Source organism: Danio aesculapii, chromosome 8 (genome assembly GCF_903798145.1).
Source record: "Danio aesculapii chromosome 8, fDanAes4.1, whole genome shotgun sequence".
Classification (NCBI taxonomy): domain Eukaryota; kingdom Metazoa; phylum Chordata; class Actinopteri; order Cypriniformes; family Danionidae; genus Danio; species Danio aesculapii.
In genome coordinates this window covers 39,619,431-39,640,001 of record NC_079442.1, presented here as the reverse complement: position 1 = coordinate 39,640,001, position 20,571 = coordinate 39,619,431, and the positions used below count along the sequence as shown (strand labels likewise).

The 20,571-nt window shown below is 36.3% G+C and overlaps 1 protein-coding gene across 1 annotated transcript in view; it reads left to right on the top strand.

The window, feature by feature from the left end:
* The first annotated feature begins 278 nt into the window (after positions 1 to 278).
* Positions 279 to 20,571, top strand: part of doc2d (double C2-like domains, delta) — a 108,713-nt gene continuing 88,420 nt past the window's right edge. The window contains exons 1-4 of the mRNA XM_056463953.1: positions 279 to 494; positions 3,033 to 3,456; positions 6,260 to 6,339; positions 10,953 to 11,027. Coding sequence (XP_056319928.1) covers positions 3,051 to 3,456; positions 6,260 to 6,339; positions 10,953 to 11,027 — 561 coding nt within the window. The 5' untranslated portion in view covers positions 279 to 494; positions 3,033 to 3,050. The remainder of the gene's footprint in view (positions 495 to 3,032; positions 3,457 to 6,259; positions 6,340 to 10,952; positions 11,028 to 20,571) is intronic.

Below are 20,571 nucleotides of genomic sequence, written 5' to 3'. Positions count from 1 at the left end.
TCTATTACGGTATGGTAATGATGACATTTTTACCATTTCCACATTCTCCCCACGTTCATTACGAAAGCAGAATTGCTTTTATTACATGAAGTATAATTTGTTGACAACTATCCCCGGTGCTCAGTTCATAACTTCCCCGCAGTTCCTTCTCCCTCTCATCTTTTTTTACGAACTCCCCATGTCTGTTCTCTATCTCCTCCGTCCTCCGTCTCTCTCTCTTTTCTCGCTTCGCTCTCTCATTGTTAAATCTCAGCAGCACTAAGAGAGTGACAGATCAGTGCACGCGCTGCGCAGAGAAATTCAAGAAAACGTCACAACCGAGGAGAGAGAGAGAGAGAGAGGGAGGAAGGGAGGGAGAACGAGAGAGAGAGAGGGACAGACAACGAGGGAGGATATATTGATACAAAACGACGGTGGTTTCTCTTCAGTGTGTGTGAGAGAGACCATGAGTGGAGACAAGATGGAGCGCTGGAACAGATGAAGACTGTCATTGGGTGAGTGTGTGGACGAGTATGTTTCTGTCTGCTAGATAAATGTGGGTTTGTGCATCAGCTTGACCACCTGTTAGTGCGCGCGCGTGTGTGTGTGTGTGTGTGAGAGAGAGAGAGAGTATGTCCACATGCATGTGCTTCTGTTGTGTGTGAATGTGATGTTGCCTCTAGGTGAGAGCGTATTTGTGCGTTTTAATGATTGTACGCTTGTAGCTGTTTATTTGCACTTCTGCTTAACTCGCCGTATGATGCATCTCTTGTATGTGTAAGGCAATGTGTGTATGTTATTCAGGCTGACAGCCTTCGTGTGCATGTGTATTGTTTTTTTACTAGGCACGCTGTGTGTATGTTTATGGTAATAAGTCTTGTCACACATGTGAAGCGCAAATGTTGCTGTGGATTGGGTTGTTTGTGATGTAAACACTTCATTTTGAGTCTGGTAAATCTGAGAAGCTTTTAAAATTGTGTAGTAGGTTGCGTTTGATCATTTAGACTCACGCTAGCATCCATTTGTGTGGCATTTTCAGAAATCTCACGCAAAACAAAGCAAAATAAACTTTGTTTTGACTTGCCATTTTATCTCTCTCCTTCTATTTTTGGCTTGTTAGACAGTCTAGGAGACGGCGATCTTGCGAACTACAGGGAAAGATGTGAAAAACAGAGGTTGAAAGAGAATGTGTGAGACAGAGATAGATCACACAGAAGAGGATGAGTATGAAACAGACTCTATATCTCTGTCCTTAGGGAGGTAGTGTAATCAAAACAGCCGCATTACCCGTAATGAAAGATATTATCAGCAGAAAGTCTGTCACGCATCTTTATCTGTCTGGATTGGGGGCCGTGGGGCATTCTTCTGTTTCACTTCTGTGTCACTTCAAACATTTTATTTTAGTTTCGCTGAGGACAGAATTTGGCACCGCAAAATTGGTTGGAAATGTGTGCGATGGGATGTTTTGGATTATAGGAAATCTCACTATTTTTTAATACTTCATTCCAAACATGTATTTTGTTTTTTGTGGAACATAAAAGAAGATATTTTGTAGAATGTCCATGCTTTCTATACTTTAAAATGATTTTTTTATGGAAAGGAAAGTTATGCATGTTTAGGTAAATTTAATGAATCGATTAATTGACTGATTTATTGATTTCTTTTTTTATGTTTTCAAAATAAATATTTGGGTCATTATCATTTTATGGCATATTTTATTAATTATGTTTCAACCTCATTAAATTAAAGATGTTTCCAACTCATTAAATGTTTTCAAATAAATATTTTTCAATAAATCTTGCAAAGCCATGACAGCGTATGCTGTTGTGTTACATTAATTATGTTTTAACTTCATTAAGTTTTTAATGCATGAGGGAAAGCCTACATTTTATATAATCAAATACTTAATTATTTTTAAATTCTTATAATCTTATTCTTTTCATGTATTTTTTTATGTTTTATATATTTAAAATAATTTAAACTAAATATTTCCTGACCAAGCCTAAATAATAGTATCTGATTATTTGAAATATAGAGTAAATGAAATAAAAATAAATTTGTTTCCATTAAAATATGACAGTTTATTTTACCCCAGTATTTTCAAAGACATGGCGTTGGGAAATGGGTAATTTAATGCAGTGCTTCTCGTCCGGTCTGAGACCCACTTTGTATCATATATCTATCAGGCAGTGAAGATCACTGATTTTTAAAAAGAAATCAGAATGTGGATTTAACGTGGCAATTTTATAATGGAAAGTCAGTTCATCGGAAGCGCTGAGGCTGGCTGCCATTTAAATTAAATATTTCTTGACCAAGCCTAAATATTATTATCTGATTATTTGAAGTATAGAAAAAATAAAATAAAAAGAAATTCGTTTTTTTGTTTTTATACATCAGTTTATCAGTTTATGCGATGGAAGAATGCTTCCAGTGTTTGTGTGTTTGTCAGCATCGATGTTGTAACAATACATTCAGTTAAATAGACTTAAACATTAATTTAGTCGTTCAAGCAGAAAACAAGATGAAAGACCGTTTAACTGCTGGCCGCGTCAGGATCATCAGCAAGTAAGCACAGAAACTCCATAGAAAATACTGGGATAAAATAAACTCATATTTTAAAGACATGGCGGGGGGAAATGTAATTTAATGCAGTGCTTCTTCTCCGGACTGAGACCCACTTTATATTGTATACCTCTCAGGTAGTGAAGATTTCAGATTTTTAAAGGAATCAGACCTTAAACGTGGCAAATTTATAATGGAAAGACAGATCACTGTAAGCATTGAGGCTGGCTGGCATTTAAACTAAATATTTTTTGACAAAGCCTAAATATTATTATCTAATTATTTGAAGTATAAGATAAATAAAATAAAAAGAAATTCTTTTTTGAGTTTTTATACATCAGTTTAGCAGTTTATGTGATGGAAGCATGCTCTCAGGGTTTGTGTGTGTTGTGAGTATGTCTGTTATGTAATTTTTATATAGTCTATAAATATTTGATGAAACAGCTTTTAAAGTAATATACATTGTTTAAAAACTTTCTCAATCTCCACAGTTCTTTCAAGTGGTCCCAATGAGCGTCTCCAAACCACCTCCGCCCCAGTCCCATTTCCCCCCCAACAACACCACCTCCCACCTCCCCCTCCCTCCGTCCTCCTCGTCCACCCCGTCTCCCTCCACGCCTCCGTCAGCGGCGGGACCCCCGAGCCCAGCAGTGCCTCCTCCACCCTCTCCAGTCAAGATCTCCATGCAGGAGCATTTCGCCATCAATGTGTGTCCCGGGCCAATCCTCCCTATCCCACAGATTTCCGACTTCTTCCCTCGCTTCCACGACTTCCCCATCACGCCCCCTCCACCCCGGGAGAAGCAGGTCTTAAAGGACAAAGACAAGGACGGAGACAGAGATGGAGAGAAAGACCGCAAAAGGGAGAGAGAGCAAGAGGAGAACGGAGAGTTCGCCGACTCAGATGACGATGACAGTGAGTTTGTCTCCTGGCGAGTGACTGTTTCACTTGCTTTTTACACTCTTCCTCTAAACTGTACAAAAACAAAACAGTGGCTGCATTCAGTTTTTAAAATCACAACCTCAGACAAGAGTTGAATACTAAAATCTGTACATCAACGGAAAAGTGTAATGAAGTTTCCAAAGCCGTTTAAATTTGACCTTCATGTAACAAGAAAGAAAAAAGTACTATACACCACAAAACTGTCCAACGCTGATTGTTTTTTAAAATCATTAGTGTAAGCTTATGGCCAGTGTCTATAATTAAAATTGTGGAAATAATTAGGAGAGCATTTGGAAATACTCTAAATAAAACAAAAAAGTTCATGTTTTCAAGCATGTTAAGACTGTCCAGCAGGTACACAACATCATAAGACGTTAATATTAGGTTAGATTTAGGTCATGATGTCAGGTGCCCAAATTCAATGTCTAGTCACCGTCTAAGAACAACGTGTTTTTGATGTCTGATAACGACGTCAAAAGACATTGATATTTGGTTGATTTTAGGTTCTGTTGGAAAGTCACCACAATCCAATGTCGAGCCAACATCTTAAACCAACCTCATATTGACGTCAAATACTGATATTTATTTGTCACATATGCCAACCAAAATACAATGTCTGATAGACGTCATAGGGGTAACGTCGACACAACGTCTAGCTGTAACATCTTTAGATGCTGATATTTGGTTGATTTTAGGTTGAACGTTGGACATTGACGTCAGCCTGACGTTGGTTTCTGAGTCAACCCGAATTTCATTTCTAAACAAAATCCCTACGACATTGGGGTACAACGTCAATCTGATGTCATGTTGATGTCTTGTACCTGCTGGGTAATTTTCAACACAATACCAATGTTTTAACTTCCTTGAAACAACCGTGACTTTCAATCATAAAAAATGCAATTAACAAAAACATTTGATTTTCTTAATTTTCTGTGATTCTGAATATGGTTTATTCATGGATGAGGATGACCGTGAGTTTGTCTCCTGTCAAGTGACTGTTTCTCTTGCTTTTTACACTCTTCCTCTAATCTGTACAAAACAAATCTGTTGCTGCATTCAGTCTTTAAAATCAGAGCCTCAGACAAGAGTTGAGTACTAAAGTCTGTACATCAAAGGAAAAGTGTAATGAAGTTTCCAAAGCCGTTTAAATTTGACCTTCACGTAACAAAAAAGAAAAAAAAGTACTATACACCACAAAACTGTCCAACGCTGATTCTTTTTTAAAATCATTAGTGTCATTCTAATATTATTTTAATATTAAACTTTAATATTAGGCTAGATTTAGGGTGTGACGTCAGGTGACCAAAATTCAACGTCTAGCCAGTGTCTAAGAAAAAGGTGTTTTTTATGTCCGATAATAATGTCAAATGACGTTGATATATGGTTGATTTTAGGTTGTGTTGGAAAGTGACCAAAATCCAACGTCAAACCAACGTCATATTGACGTCAAATATTGATATTTATTTGTCAGGTATGGCAACCAAAATCCAACTTCTGATAGATGTCATAGTGGTAATGTCCACACAACGTCATGCTGTAACATCATTAGACGTTGATATTTGCTTGATTTTAGGTTGGATGTTGGACATTGACGTCAGCCTGACATTGGTTTCTGACGAGAATCTGACTTTCATTTCAAAACAAAATGCAATGTCTCCATGACATTGGGGCACAACCAATGTTGGAATATCCATTCAATTTCATGCGTGTTCATTAAAAAAGGTCAGGAGAGGGTTTTCTTCATTGCCAAACATATTAGAAATTTATTGGATGCAAACGAATAATTCAAATCACAGAATTCTGATATCCCCAGTTCAATGCAAGAATTACATTCAGGAGGTGCGCAACCATTTCCACTTCCTTTTTATACGCAGCTGATATTAACAGGTGGAGTTTAGTGGAATTAATCACTTGTCAATCATTCTATAGTCCTCCGTTGGTCGCACCCATACATACGTCCTCTTTTTCTACGAATTCTCTGCACAACATTAAAAGCATAAGACTTCTCAACTGCAATTATTCTGTGTTCAGTTTCAACCCATCTCTGCTCACAGGAAGTTTAAAATCAATGCATCCTTCATTCAGAAATCTCTCACTTGAAGTATGTGAGCATATTTACTGTACAAAATCTGTCAGTGAACTATGATAACAAAAAATAAATTTAATAATCGTTGATTAATGGTAATTGAGTCAAAATGTTCAATTAACCGAGACTTTTATTTTAGGCCAAGTCGCCCAGCCCTACTATCTACAAACACATTTCACAAATCAGCTGACATCCCATTGGAATGACCTGAGGTTAAGTGCCTTTTTTCAAGGACACGCAACATCCTCATGGGCTTTGAACCTACAACATTCATCATTAACAACCCAGACTGCGTTTTCACATCCTGTAAGAACATATAGCAAAACACCTACATACATGAATCCATTGACGCATCTCGTTGTGGATTCCCTTTGTTGGATTGATTTTATTCACCAGTAAGCAGCAAATGAGGCACGAATACTTCCCATCGGCCCGGACCTTCATCTCATACTGTTCAGTATTGATTGCTTTGTGTAGTGTTTGCTGGATTGGTGTGAGTGCGTGTGATAACTGAGCTACGCGATTGGAGTGTTAAATACTTCATTAGTCTCTGTAATGGTGCATAAACACTACAAGCCCTCTGTATGTGCACAGCCTTGATTAGGTCGTTACAGGCAAGACTGATTCCCAGCTAAGCTATTTTTGCTAATGCGCGTGCGAGGCATTAAGTTGCTCTTTTGTTTCTTTCAGCCTACCTGGGAACTTTGGAGTTCAACCTGCTATTTGACCAAGAAAATAACTGCTTGCACTGCACCATCCACAAGGCCAAGGTGGGTTTGCGCACACAAACACTTCTTCTGCTATTGACGTTTCTTTTTGTGCTTGTGCACGTTTAGAAAATAACTCCACTGTTCAGAGTCTGCTAACAATGTCCAGAAGTTGAGATTCTTATCTTGAAATAAAGTTTGAAACTATACATTTTTAAATAATATAACAGACTGTAGGCCTGTCACAATAATAAATATATTGACTTGGATATCAGCAGAACACATGGACATGACCTCAATCAATTTCGGTGATGCAATATATATCGCCAATGCATAAAAACCAATTCTAGCTACCTTTTGGCAACATCTCTATCTCTATTGGGGGTGTCAATGTCAGTATGGTTAACAAACACTATAGTATTTACTATAAATTACTATAGTATATTTATGTGGGTGCCTGACAACTGAAAATAGATCTGGTAGCAGATATCCCAGCCTCTGTTATGCTTTACTTTGCACTTTTGTTAACATTTATTATTATTCATTTAGGATATGCATTTTCACATTCTGATTCCGATGCCTAATTATTAAATTGTTAAAATGACTACAATTAAATAATCTTAGGTGTAAAATTTATTCTTAGAAAGAGTGTACATGCATTGTGTTGATATTATTTTGTCATTCTGGCGTTATTTAATGAGTGGCATAAAATGACAATAATATCGTTTATCGCAATATATTTTGGTGCAATATATCATACAGCAAAATTTTGTTGCTAGCTTTTTTATATTATTTTTGCAATGTATTTTCTATTTTTGCTGCATTTAACTGAGTGCAATATGATGTTAACATATCAGATATTCTGATCATAATATGCTATTTACTTGAACTTTTAAAAATTACTATGACACAACTTAAATTGCCTTGGAATCTGGTAATAAGCTGTGATTTAATGGGATTTTTTTTTTCATGTTATAATATAGTGGTTTTAAAATGAATATTTTAATCTTTTGAAAATGAAATGTCTTGGTTTGGGCATTTAAAATTGGACTTTCGGACAAGAGTTGAATACTAAATTCCGTACATCAAAGGAAAAATGTCATGAAGTTTCCAAAGCACTTTAAATGTGACCTTCATGTAACAAAAAAGAAAAAAATTTACAATAAACCACTATAGATGACAAAACTGTCCAAAGTTTACTCTTTTTCAAAATCATTAGTGTAATTTTATGGCCAATGTCTATTATTAAAATTATTAAGACCATTTGGAAATACTCAAAATAAATTAAAAAAGTAAAAGAAAAAAATCCATGTCTTCAGGCATCTTGTATTAAGTTTTAGACACATGTTTTAACTTCAATAATATAGTGGTTTTAAAGTGTCTGGGCATTTAAAATCGGACTTTCGGACAATAGTTGAATACTAAATTCTGTTCATCAAAGGACAAATGTAATGAAGTTTCCAAAGCTGTTTAAATTTGACCTTCATTTAACAAAAAAAGATTACAATAAACCACTATAGACTACAAAACCATCCAAAGCTGACTCTTTTTCAAATCGTGTGTAATTTTATGGCCAATGTCTATTATTAAAATAATAGAGACCTTTTGAAAATACTCTAAATGTGAAAAAGCAAAACAAAACAAAAAAATCCATGTTTTCAAGCAAGTTATATTAAGTTTTAGACACAATGCCACTGTTTTAACTTCAATAATATAGTGGTTTTAAAATGTAACAATGAATATTTTAAACATGGGTTTTCATATTTTTAAAATGAAATGTCTTCGTCTGGATGTTTTAAATTGGACTCTCGGATAAGAGTTCAATACTAAAATCTGCACATCAAAGGAAAAATGTAATGAAGTTTCCAAAGCTGTTTAAATTTGACTTTCATGTAACAATGAGGGAAAAACATACAATAAACCACTATAGACTACAAAAACCATACTATTACATGGCCAATGTCTATTATTAAAATTCTAGAGACCTTTTGAAAAACTCTAAATAAAAAAAAAAAGTAAAACAAAAAAATCAATGTTTTCAAGCATGTTATATTAAGTTTTAGACAAAACTAATGTTTACTAATACTATTGACACAATACTAGTGGTTTTAATATGTAACAATGAATAATTTATTTGGTCTGGGCGTTTAAAATGGGACTCTCTGACAAGAGTTGAATTCTAAAGTCTGTACATCAAAGGAAAATGTAATGAAGTTTCCAAAGCACTTTAAATTTGACCTTCATGTAACAAAAAAAGGAGAAAAAAAATACTATAGGCTTCAAAATGGTTCAAAGCTTTCAATGATTGAAAGAACTCTTTTCAAATCATTAGTGGAATTTTATGGCCAATGTCTGTTATTCAAATTGTGGAAATAATTTAGAGAGCACTTGGAAATACTCTAAACAACTGAAATAAAAAAAAATACTCTATAAACAAAAACAAATGTTTTCAAGCATGTAATGTTTAATTTTAGACACAATACCAATGTTTTAACTTCATTGAAAAAAAACGTGATTTTTAACAATAAGAGATAAAAATGTTTGGATTTAATAAAAACATTTGCTATTCTTAATTTTCTGAAAAAAAAAAGACAGCTTTTGCATTACTGTGCGTTCACACCGAAGGTGGCAAGAGCGTCAAAGTTCACTCTGGCCGCCGTGGCAACAATGCTGTCTGCCTTCACAGCTCTGGCGGTGAGAGCATTAAAATTCGCTACACTGATCTCGTATTTAAAGGAGCCGTTGCAGCATATCAGCAAATCATTTACATTCCTGCATAAAAACAACCTTTCTAGCGTGAAAATGTTACACGCTTTTTATTAAATTCATTTAACAATGGAAGATCAAGTTGTTGCGTGTGCTGTGGCTTAGCTCTTCTTATCCAATATGTTCAAACTGTATATCTGAAATAGTCTGAAACAGCAACAATGTTTTGTGTTGTTGCATGAAATTCACTCTTTTTTTAAAGAAAATAATATATATAACATTAATACTCACCAGTAACTTGCCAGTCACTTTTTTTTATATATTTCCCTGTAAGAAAACATTGTTAATAACTTAAAATTGGGCTACCGCAATAATCAAACCCTTGTTAACAACTGTGGTCGGAACCAAAGTTCACAGGACTGTGTTCTCTGGAATCCTCTCAAGCAGTTCTACATTCCAGTTACTTGCCGTCGAACGGCATCATAGCTTATTACTATAAAGTTGACTTGATTTCAATTCTCCTTGACACCATCGCCGCTTTCAGTGTGAACGCACAGTAAGAATTTAGATTCTCTGCCCAAGCCCAAACCCAGACTTGACCCAAACCGACCCGCATGCCAGGTTGGGCCGATATTTCCTGTCACTATCTTCGGACCAGGCAGTATTCAAGCATTTGTGGTTTTTTTTTTTTTGTCTTCACTTCATTAGCCTAATTGGGTGGAAATCTATACCATAATTCAAAATATTCTAAGAATAATTTAGCAAAGTCAGCCTAAGCAACGTGTGGGTCTACAACAGGGGTGTCCAAACTCGGTCCTGGAGGGCCGGTGTCCTGCAGATTTTAGCTCCAACTGGCCTCAACACACCTGCACGGATGTTTCTAGAAAGCCTAGTAAGTGCTTGATTAGCTAGCCCAGGTGTGTCTGATTGGGGTTGGAACTAAACTTTGCAGGACACCGGCCCTCCAGGACCGAGCTTGGACATGCCTGGTCTACAAAGTTGCACAATGCACGCAGCAATGCTCTAGCTCCTGCAACAGCGTCTCCTCCACTGGCACACATTCACACTGCTCGAGCAAGCAGAAGTGAAGCAGCGCGTATGTAGAGCAGAAACTTAAGCATAAAAATCAGTGGATCTTATTGATGCATTTATTGGGTAAAATTGCTCATTTTTACTGTCATTCAATGTATTTTTAGTCACTATCAATGCACTGTCATTTTAATTGAGGGTGATCAGCTGCAAAAATAGACCCAACGCCGAAATGATGGCGGCACTGCTGCAGTATGAAAGCTACAATCTGTTAACATGGATGCCGAAAAAAACACACGCACGGGGACTTCCATGATGAACAGACACATGAAGCAGGCTTGCCATGGCAGAATGGATGACAGTCAGCCTTTAATGTGTTCTTTTGTTACAATCCATTCTGAATAGACAAACAATGCAGTTTAAATGCTTCATCCTTGTTGCATTACTCATTAAGATAAATCTAAAGCTCATTTCTGTAGTTCAAACAACAGAATTGTAGTTGAGAACGTCTGTTATAATGGCCCACGTAATAAATAGTTAGGCTTAAATCAGGCTCGGACTCATAATTACAGTTAATTAAACATGTGTCGAACCAGGTTGGGCTCAGACACAAAGTACACTGGCTTTTTTTGGGCCCAATCTAAGCTCTACTCTACATGCATGCACTAAATAAAAACAGAATCCACTTTTTTTTCCACAGTTTCTCTTCAGCAGTGAAATACAAGCCAACTGTAAACACACTTCTGCTAAGTTAAACAGTCTTGACTCTAAAGTCACTTATGTTAGCGTTCGAGGATCGCCAGTGGTCCTGACATAGAACCCTGCACCCTAAAGTGTGCGTAACGCTATGAGGGCATGATCTATCCACCTCTTAACCCGTCTGTGCACATCTTATCTGACATGAAGTCTGTGTGCTTTTGTGTGTTGCTTTGCGCCCACAGGGACTGAAGGCCATGGACTCCAATGGACTGGCTGATCCATATGTGAAACTCCACCTCCTGCCTGGAGCAAGCAAGGTCACTGCAACCTTCTAACACGCACACAGCATGTTCAACTCTCGCCGCACCATCAGCACAAGTTGTGATTCACTAACACGCGCACACACTCACACGTCAACATGCGCATTGCACAAAACACACAGGCGCGATGTGCGCATGCATCGCCAGCAGGAGAGCTTAAACTGCTCATGTGGAGAAAGTGTGGTGGGAACAGGTGGATTCAGGATACCTTAGCGCTAGAGTGGGTTTTCATTTTAACACAGTGTCAGGAAGATAGAAACAATGCTCGTCCATGCTGTTGTTTTCACAATCTTTTAGAAAAGATCTCCATCTATAACACACAACCAAGAATGCTTGTCAAAAGCATGTCAAAATTAGCTGTAATATTAATAGTGCAAAATTGTAGCCTATATCCATAATAATTTCCATATAAAATGTATATTATATCACTATTCATGATAAACAACTAATATTAAACCACATTTACTAAAACAGGGTATATGCAGGAATCCTAAAGATCATTTCAATACCTTTTTAAGACTTTTTAAAGACCTTCTCAGAATATTTTAAGACCTTATCGCCACTTCAAGTTCAAGTTCTCCAAGTCTCCACTTTCCTTCCTAATCTGCAACTGCCTCTCTTGCTATACCACTAACTGTGCCCTCTCTCTCTCTCTCTCTCTCTCTCTCTCTCTCTCTCTCTCTCTCTCCCTCAAAAAAAAAAAAAAAAAAAAAATTTTACTAATGCTTTGCTTCTTAGACTTTACACACCTGAAACTTGTCTATAGCACTTGTTCACTGCTGCTCTTATAGTTGTGTAAATTGCTTCCTTGTCCTCATTTGTAAGTCGCTTTGGATAAAAGCGTCTGCTAAATGACTAAATGTAAATGTAAATGTAAATGTAATCAGTATCAAGCCTTTAACTTAATAAACAGTTGCTATTAAACAGTTGTAGTTAAATAAACCAATGGAACACAACCGTGCAACAGAACTCAGATAAGCTGGGAAGAAACAAAACTTGAAAGAATAAATTTTCAGCGACAGGCTTAAGCCACTGTTTAAACTTGTCTTTCTCCAACCGGGAGTACGCAAATGTAAATTTTCCCCATTTTGTTGTTTGTTTCACGCTATGATTTCGCTTTCCGAGTTTTTCGCAAATTACGTGATGTCACCCGGACGGAGTGGAATTGCGTGGATCGAGCACGCCGTTGTTAATATTAGAAGGAAAAATAAATATATTCATGCTTTTTTGGAGTCAAACACTTTGGACAATGCTTGAACAAAATTTAAGACCTCGTAAAAACGTGATAAAGACTTTTTAATTCCTTTTAAGGGCCTTAATTGTTTCATAATTGATTTATAACTTTTCTTGCTTTTTAAGACCTCGCGGACACCCTGTAAAAAAGTCACCACAGTAAATCCTTTGAATGTCACATATATTCACAAGTGAACAAAATAAATGTTCAAAATGTAAAATCTAATATGAAATCAGTTGTATTTGTTATGATTGAGTAGGCCCACACGAAATCTGCGCACACAGAAATCTGCGGATTTTTAGACAATCATTGAGTCTAATTATTTACTTGTGTAAATGTATATTTATTCAGTTTTTAAATTAATTTCGATAATATTATTGACTAATATGAAAATGTTCACGTGATAGGTTTATAATACAGTTTGTAAAGTAATATTTTCTGTCTTTTAGTACACTTAGGTGACAAGACTTTTGTCAGCTATCCAAGTTTTAGGCACAACAAAAAGAAACATGATTTCTAGTTGATCATTTGGTTTCAGAAGTGGCTTATATAAAAGGCAAAGAAAGCATTCTTGCAGGACTTCAAGATTCTTTGGATTTATCTTCAATGCCTCCTCCTTCATCTTACCCCAGACATGCTCAATAATGTTCATATCTGGTGACTGGGCTGGCCAATCCTGGAGCACATTGACCTTCTTAGCTTTCAGGAACTTTGATGTGGAGGCTGAAGTATGAGGAGCAGCGCTATACTCCTGAACAATTTGTCCCCTGTGGTTTGTAATGTAATGGGCAGCACAAATGTGATACCTCAGGCTCTTTATGTTGCCGTCCACTCTGCAGATCTATACCCCAAACCATGATTTTTTCTTCACCAAACTTGACGGATTTCTGTGAGAATCTTGGCTCCATGCGGGTTCCAGTAGGTCTTCTGCAGTATTTGTGATGATTGGGATGCAGTTCAACAGATGATTCATCAGAAAAATCTGGCACTTTTCCAAATGATCAACTAGAAGTCAAGTTATTATTTGTTGCTCTAACAACAGGGATTAACGACAAGACTTTTTTCAGGAAGTGTCAATTTTACAAAATTCTGCACAGAAATAGCAAAATTGCTATATTCTGCAGATTATATATGGCCCTATGAATGAGACAGAATTATTATGATCACAATTATTATAATTTGTTTGGTTTGGTAATAATGGATATTACTGTATATATTTTTTACATTTATAAATGCATTTACAATAAATGCTTACATGAAAACAAAAGGGCGGCATGTTGGCTCAGTGGTTAGCACAAGAAGGTTGCTAGTTTAAGTCCCGGCTGGAACAGTTAGCGTTTCTGTGTGGAGTTTGCATGTTCTCCCCGTGTTGGTGTGGGTTTCCTCTTGGTGCTCCGGTTTCCCCCATAGTCCAAAGACATGTGCTATAGGTGAATTGAATAAACTAAATTGACTGTAGTGTATGTGTGTGTGAATGAGTGTGTTTGGGTGTTTCCCAGTACTGGGTTGCAGCTGGGAGGGCATCCGCTGTGTAAAACATATGCTAGATAAGTTGGTGGTTCATTCCGCTGTGGCGACCCCTGATGAATAAAGGGACTAAGCTGAAGGAAAATGAATGAATGAATGAATGTTAACAACACAGTTAACTTCTTCTGAATACAGGTAATATTTATAACAAATATAATAAAATCTTAAACACAACTTTTTTCGTTCTAATGCAGTTTAATGCAATGTATTGTGTTTAATTTATCAATTTTATTTAGTAAACATTTTTACTCTCATTTTATAGCTACTTTTACCTTCTGACATATGTTTTCGGTCGTGAATGGAGGTATCAGTAACACTTTACAATAAGCTTGTATTTGTTAATGTCAGTTGATGCATTTGCTAACATGAACAAACAATGAACAATAAATTTAATACAGTATTTAATCATGTTGGTAAATGGAAATACTGTTGTTCATTGTTAGTTCGTTTACTCATGGTGCATTAACTTATGTTAACAAGCATGAATACAGATTTTAATAATGAATTATTAAATGTTGACTTATGATTAACAAATGTTGTTCAGGTCTTAATTATATATATTCTACTTTATTATATATATACTTAATTATATATACTCTAATATTATATATTTATAATTAGTTCATGTTAGTAAATACATTAGCTAACGTTTACTTATGTACATTAACCTTATCAAGTGTTACCAAGTTGTAACGAAAGGAAAATATCAGTATTGATGAGGATCGTTTTCATCTTGATATGCTGCGTTAAACCCAAAACGCACTATAGTGTAAACGCAAGCACTCTGATCCGCTCAAAGGAGTACAGAGCTGAGACAGAAGCAGGGAGTCTTTCTCTTCGGTGTTTGTTACTTCTGTCCAAATCTCTTGCTCTGTCTCTCTGTCTATCGCCACATGACCCACTTTGACCTTGGAATAGCAGCACAGCACAGATGAGTGCAGGACGGGCGGAGGGATGGAGAACACAGAGAGACAGATGAGGGGGGACAGCAGCAGGTGGTTGTCATGGAAACAGCACAGATTGTTACACGGCTCACGTCAACAGAGGAGCGTATGTGTATGTACGAGAGGCAAAGAGAAAGAGAGAAGCGTCACGTCCTGCGTACGCAACCCACGCGAACGCCTGCTCAGTCGACCGCTAGACTCATACAGACACTTCCCTGTTCACACTGCAGGTCAAGCAAGGCTAGCAAATTAACTAACAGCTATGCTTTCAGAAGCTGATTTTTAAAAATCGCAAATATTTCATGTATAACACTTTGGAAATTGTTCATTTGAATATGCACATGAGGTATCCTTTAATTCCATATGTGCTCATTTGCATATATTTCTAGCACGAAAATAACATTGAGTTAAGTCAGTTTTACATTTCAGCAGTGCTTGAGATTAAGTCACAATTCATGCTATTAGACTGTTGGAACAATTAATAAATTCCTTGCATGTTCAATGAAGAAAACCCTCTCCTGACCATTTTTAATCTCAAAAATATTAGTAATTTATTTGATACAAATGAATAATTCGATTCACAGAATTCACAGAGTTATCCTCAATGCAATGCAAAAGTTACATTCAGGAGGTGCGCAACCAAATTCATTTCCTGACTTCAACTTTTAAAGGCAGCTGATGTTAGCAGGTGGAGTTTATTGGAATTCGTCACTTGTCAATAATTCTCCAGTCCTCCATTGGACGCACCCATACATACGTCCTCTTTTTCTACGAATTCTCTGCACAACATTAAAAGCATAAGTTTCAACACAATTCAGCTGAGAGGAAGTTTAGTTGCAGAGCTCAAAATTTTAGACAATCAGGCTTTTGCGTTTCTATCAGCTTCATCTACTTCTGCAAAAATGCTTCATTAGTATGCAAGGCGTATCAGACTCAACAGAAGAAGTTCAGTTAATATATCACCTTTAAGCAATACAAATACAACTGTTTAATGAAAAGAAAAAGAGACAAAAATATGTTTAAAATACATTTCTTTTTCCCAACAAGACATCACATAGACATCACCTACCTGTATATACCATATAACTGCAGGTTACTAGGTTTATTTATAATAACTTTAAGTGTTAAGCTATTAGTTTCTACTTAATTAAAGTTATTGATAACTAATAAAGTTATGGTAACTAATAACATTAGTTTTTCGAATTTGATTGTAATTAAAGTCCGTTTAAGGGAAATCATTTCACTCGGCGGCCATCTTTGAAACACCTCTTGAGCAGTATGCTCAGGCATTGTGTCTGAATGGGGAAACATCAAATTCTCTAAAACTGTTTGCCAAGCTTACGATTACACTAAATATTTGGAATCACCAATAGAATTAAACAGCAATTGTCAAATAAGATTCATTTCTAAACGTTCGAATCACACAAAATTGGCATTTTTTCAGGTTGCCCCAGCTAATACACATGCGCACTCAAAAGGAAAGAGATCACGACACCAACTTCATTTATGGCCATGTTACACATTATCACCCTCTTATCATCTCCTCTGTTTTCTGAAGTAATTCACAACTTGCTCATGAAGATGAATCTTCTCCAGAAATGACAGCGACGCTTTGTTTACATTTTTGGGGGCGTTTGAGTAGTTGCTGTCTTGTGATGTGCGTTTGACAGGACGGACTGTACCTCGCGTTCGTTTCATATAGATTACAAAACCAAAAAACTTTCGTTGACAAGTGTAGTAGGTTCATTTAAAAGCACAGATTTCAAGCTTTATGCGGATTTATTTTTTAAGTCTGAGAAGCAAGTATTCGCTGAGTTTCCACAAAAGCTGTCGTAAACGCACACGTCTAGTCCGAGCTTCTCCCCCGGAGAAACGTCAGTCTATATCGATTGATGATTGGCTCCTGTACTAGCAGGCGGGGCTTAATTTGCCAAATTGACTGTTACACTTTACCCCATTCAAAAATATATGAGTCACATGAAAAGTGCTATACAAATAAACTTTAATTGAATTGAATTGAAGATTAACTAGCTTTATTTCTACTTATTATTGCACTATTTCTTTCCAAAACGTCAACCCATCTTCCATCTACTATGAATAAGCAGCTCATTAGCAGATTATTGAGTTAAGTCTGTTAATGGTTTGTTAGTAATGTGAATTGTGACTTAAAATAAAGTGTTATCCAAATTTATTTCAAGTTTTGACAAGTTATATTCATGTTGTATTTCGGGAATCTTTTTTATCATTCCGTAATTTAGAAAATATGCGGAATGGTGGCTCAGTGGTTAGCACTGTCGCCTCACAGCAAATAGGTCACTGGTTCGAGTCCTGGCTGGGCCAGTTGAAATGTCTATGTGGAGTTTACATGTTCTTTCCATGTTTGTGTGGGTTTCCTCCGGGTGCATCGGTGTCCCCGACAGTCCAAAGACATGTGCTATAGGTGAATTGGATGAACTAAATTGGCCTATGTGAGTGTGTGTGAACGAGAGTTTTGTGTATATTCAGGCAAATTATGCGCTCAGAATGTGAATAAAACTATTAAATGTGCTCTTCTTATACTGCAGTTGGTCTTAAAAAGACATTTATAGCTTATTACAATGAATAATACCTTTTTTGGGCAGCATGGCCTTTTAAAAGATGTATTGTAATTTAAATCTACAGACTCAAGTTGAAAAAGGAACAATTAAAACTGTATTTTGGATACTTCATTTATGTAAAAAAAAGAAGAAAAAAACACTTCAACAAGTAAAAAAAAATAACATTAAAGTCTAAATTGACAAGCTTTTTTGCATACAGAATTTCACCTTAAGGTGTGCAAACAGGAGGTGCTGGACATGTATGTGTATGACCACCCTCATTTGCAACACACACACACACACACACACACACACACACATGTACGTGGGCGTGCTGACATTAAAAGGACCCATTTATAACACTCACTCTCTCTCCTTTTGTCCTTTTGCACGCTTTATTCTTTTTATATGCATCCACATGCAATCTGTTAAAGGAATAGGTCATCTAAAATTAAACATTTTGTCTTTTGCACATCCTTATGACTTTCCTGCTTCTGTGAAAGATGAAAGAGCTGTCTTGTCTGCGTAATGAAGGTAAATGGTGACCATTATTAACAAGTAAGATATTCAGCAGTCACATTTTAAAATTTAATCTGCTCCTCATATAATGGCTCCAGAAGATTTGGAATATTGTGCAAATGTAGATGCAGTTTGTTATGTTAAAGAGAGATTGATGCACTGTTGTTAACGAAAAAGAAAATGTTTTTTACTAGACATAAAATAAAATGTAAGTATTAAATGGAAAATCTAAAAATGGGACATTCTACCAGAAACTTACATTTTCACTTATAAAAATGTGACAGGGCCTGACCTGAAAGCTTGTCCTCCTTAAAAGAAATCATACAAAACCAAGCATAAAATACTAAAATTTAATGATAGAATGCATCCTTGATCCCTGTCAGCTTCTCCTCCGTCAAATGATGCCACTTCATAGAGCTCATAGAGTCATAGGGCTCTATTTGAATGATCTAGGCGCAAAGTCTAAACACATTAAGGGCGTCCAAATCCACTTTAGCTATTTTAAGGACAGAAAAATACACTCTGCGCTGGGGCGCATGGTCTAACAGGGTTGTACTTATTCTCTTAATGAGTTATAGGTGTGTTTTGAGTCTCATCTCCCATTACCTTTAAGAGTCAGTTGCGTTGCGCCATGGCGCAATTGCTATTTACATGGCAAACTTTGTAAGTTTAAAACCTGCTTCCCTAGCAAGAAAATAGTTAAACAGAGCATCTGTGGTGTGAGGATAAAGAATGAGTCTCCTCCAATAGGCCTCTTTATTTTCTCTTTCTCTTTTTCGTGGATAAAGAAACGGTGTTACGCACTCCACCAAAGACATTCAGTCTACATATTTAATTTCATTTGTTAAGCGCAAAGATTTGTTTTAAAACTATTTTTAAATAGTTTGTTTGTTATATCCAAACAAATGCCCCATATGATCCAAAACCTGACAAGTGGACAAATCTAAGCTTTTTTTAAAATAAAACAAATATAATATGCCTATAATAATAACATTATAGAAAAGCAAATTGACATGAATAAACGGAAAAAAAGCCCTTGAGATGAAGAAGGCATGGAGGCAGTGGTTTTTTTCATTAATGTAGAAAGTAATAATTTTTGTAATATTTTAGTACTATAATTCTTCATATGTAAAGATATTTGTGTATTTCTGTACATGCTGTGTGTATTAAGCAATGTGTATGCATTTAAGGCGAATAACTAACGCGGTCTGCGCTGGACTTTCAGCTGGTCTATTGTACATTTTAGTTCCATAAAATAGAAATGTGCCAACAATGCACCTTAACACACCTTCTTTTTAATCCTGCACGCCCATGAGTCCACAAAGTGGCACGAATGGATTTGCTAATTAAACAATGTGGTGCAAAAGCGGAAAATTAGGGTTGCGCTGGTCTGAAAATAACAAATCACTCCAAACACGTCTTGCGCATTATTGTGCCGGATGTATGATAGTGCCCATAGCCTTAACTGTGTATTGCACGTATTTTATGTTAAATTTAATGCAAATATCAGGACTGACAGAAACATGGGGTTTGGTGGTATTAATGCTATTTATTTTGTAATTTATTATTTTGTAATTTATTATTATTTATATTAATGTGAATGATAACAACTTAAAATAGCTTTTTTCTGAAGTGTTTTTTCTTCCTCTAAAAACAGTTTTTAGCTTAACAAAAACTATTAAAGCTGTGGGTTCAATTGGGCTGAGGACAAGGACAGGCTTTGTACATTTGTAAAGTGTTTTTAATAAAGAAAAAAAAAACATCTGAGAACCAAATGAATGACCTATTCCTTTACAGAACATTTCAAAATCAATCATCAGTCCGTTCTAGAATTTTAAATAATAATAAAAATAAAACAGAAATGATACATCTAATAAATGTATATAATATAAGTAATATGCACTCAAAATGACTTTTGTTACTTGTTTAAACTACTGATTTAAAATGATTTGAAATTTTTAAGTTGCTTTTTGGGACAGCTTAACTGTTTTGTGTTCAGTCCACCTAAATTTGTAATAATGATTACATTAACTTAATTGATTTGTGTTGGGACAACATAAAGGAATTGTATGAAACCCAGCATTTCATACAGTGTAAATTGCAATAAAAGTTTAAAAATGGGTGACGCAGTGGCGCAGTAGGTAGTGCTGTCGCCTCACAGTAAGAAGGTCGCTGGTTCGAGCCTCAGCTGGGTCAGTTGGCGTTTCTGTGTGGAGTTTGCATGTTCTTCCTGCGTTCGCGTGGGTTTCCCCCACAAGTCCACAGACATGCGGTACAGGTGAATTGGGTAGGCTAAATGGTCCGAAGTGTATGAGTGTGTATGGATGTACCCAGAGATGGGTTGCAGCTGGAAGGGCATCCGCTGCGTTAAACATTTGCTGGATAAGTTGGCGGTTCATTACGCTGTGGCGACCCCGGATTAATAAAGGGACTAAGCCAAAAAGAAAATGAATGTAGTTTAAAAATGGCTGGGGTATGATAGCAGTTAATTATACCACATTATACCATGTTATAAAATGCAACATTTGTGTTTTTGATTGAAAGTAAAACTCAAATATAAACTGAAAATATGATGATAATAATAGCAATAATAGCCCCGTCCACTTTCATTATCAGCTACCCGAACATTCGTCAAAAAGCTGCTCTTTTATCTTCCACAGAAAGAGGGTAAGTCGCAGCTTCAGGGCGACGCGGTGGTGAGTCATTTTTGCAGGATCCCTTTAACGAACTTCCTTACAAGC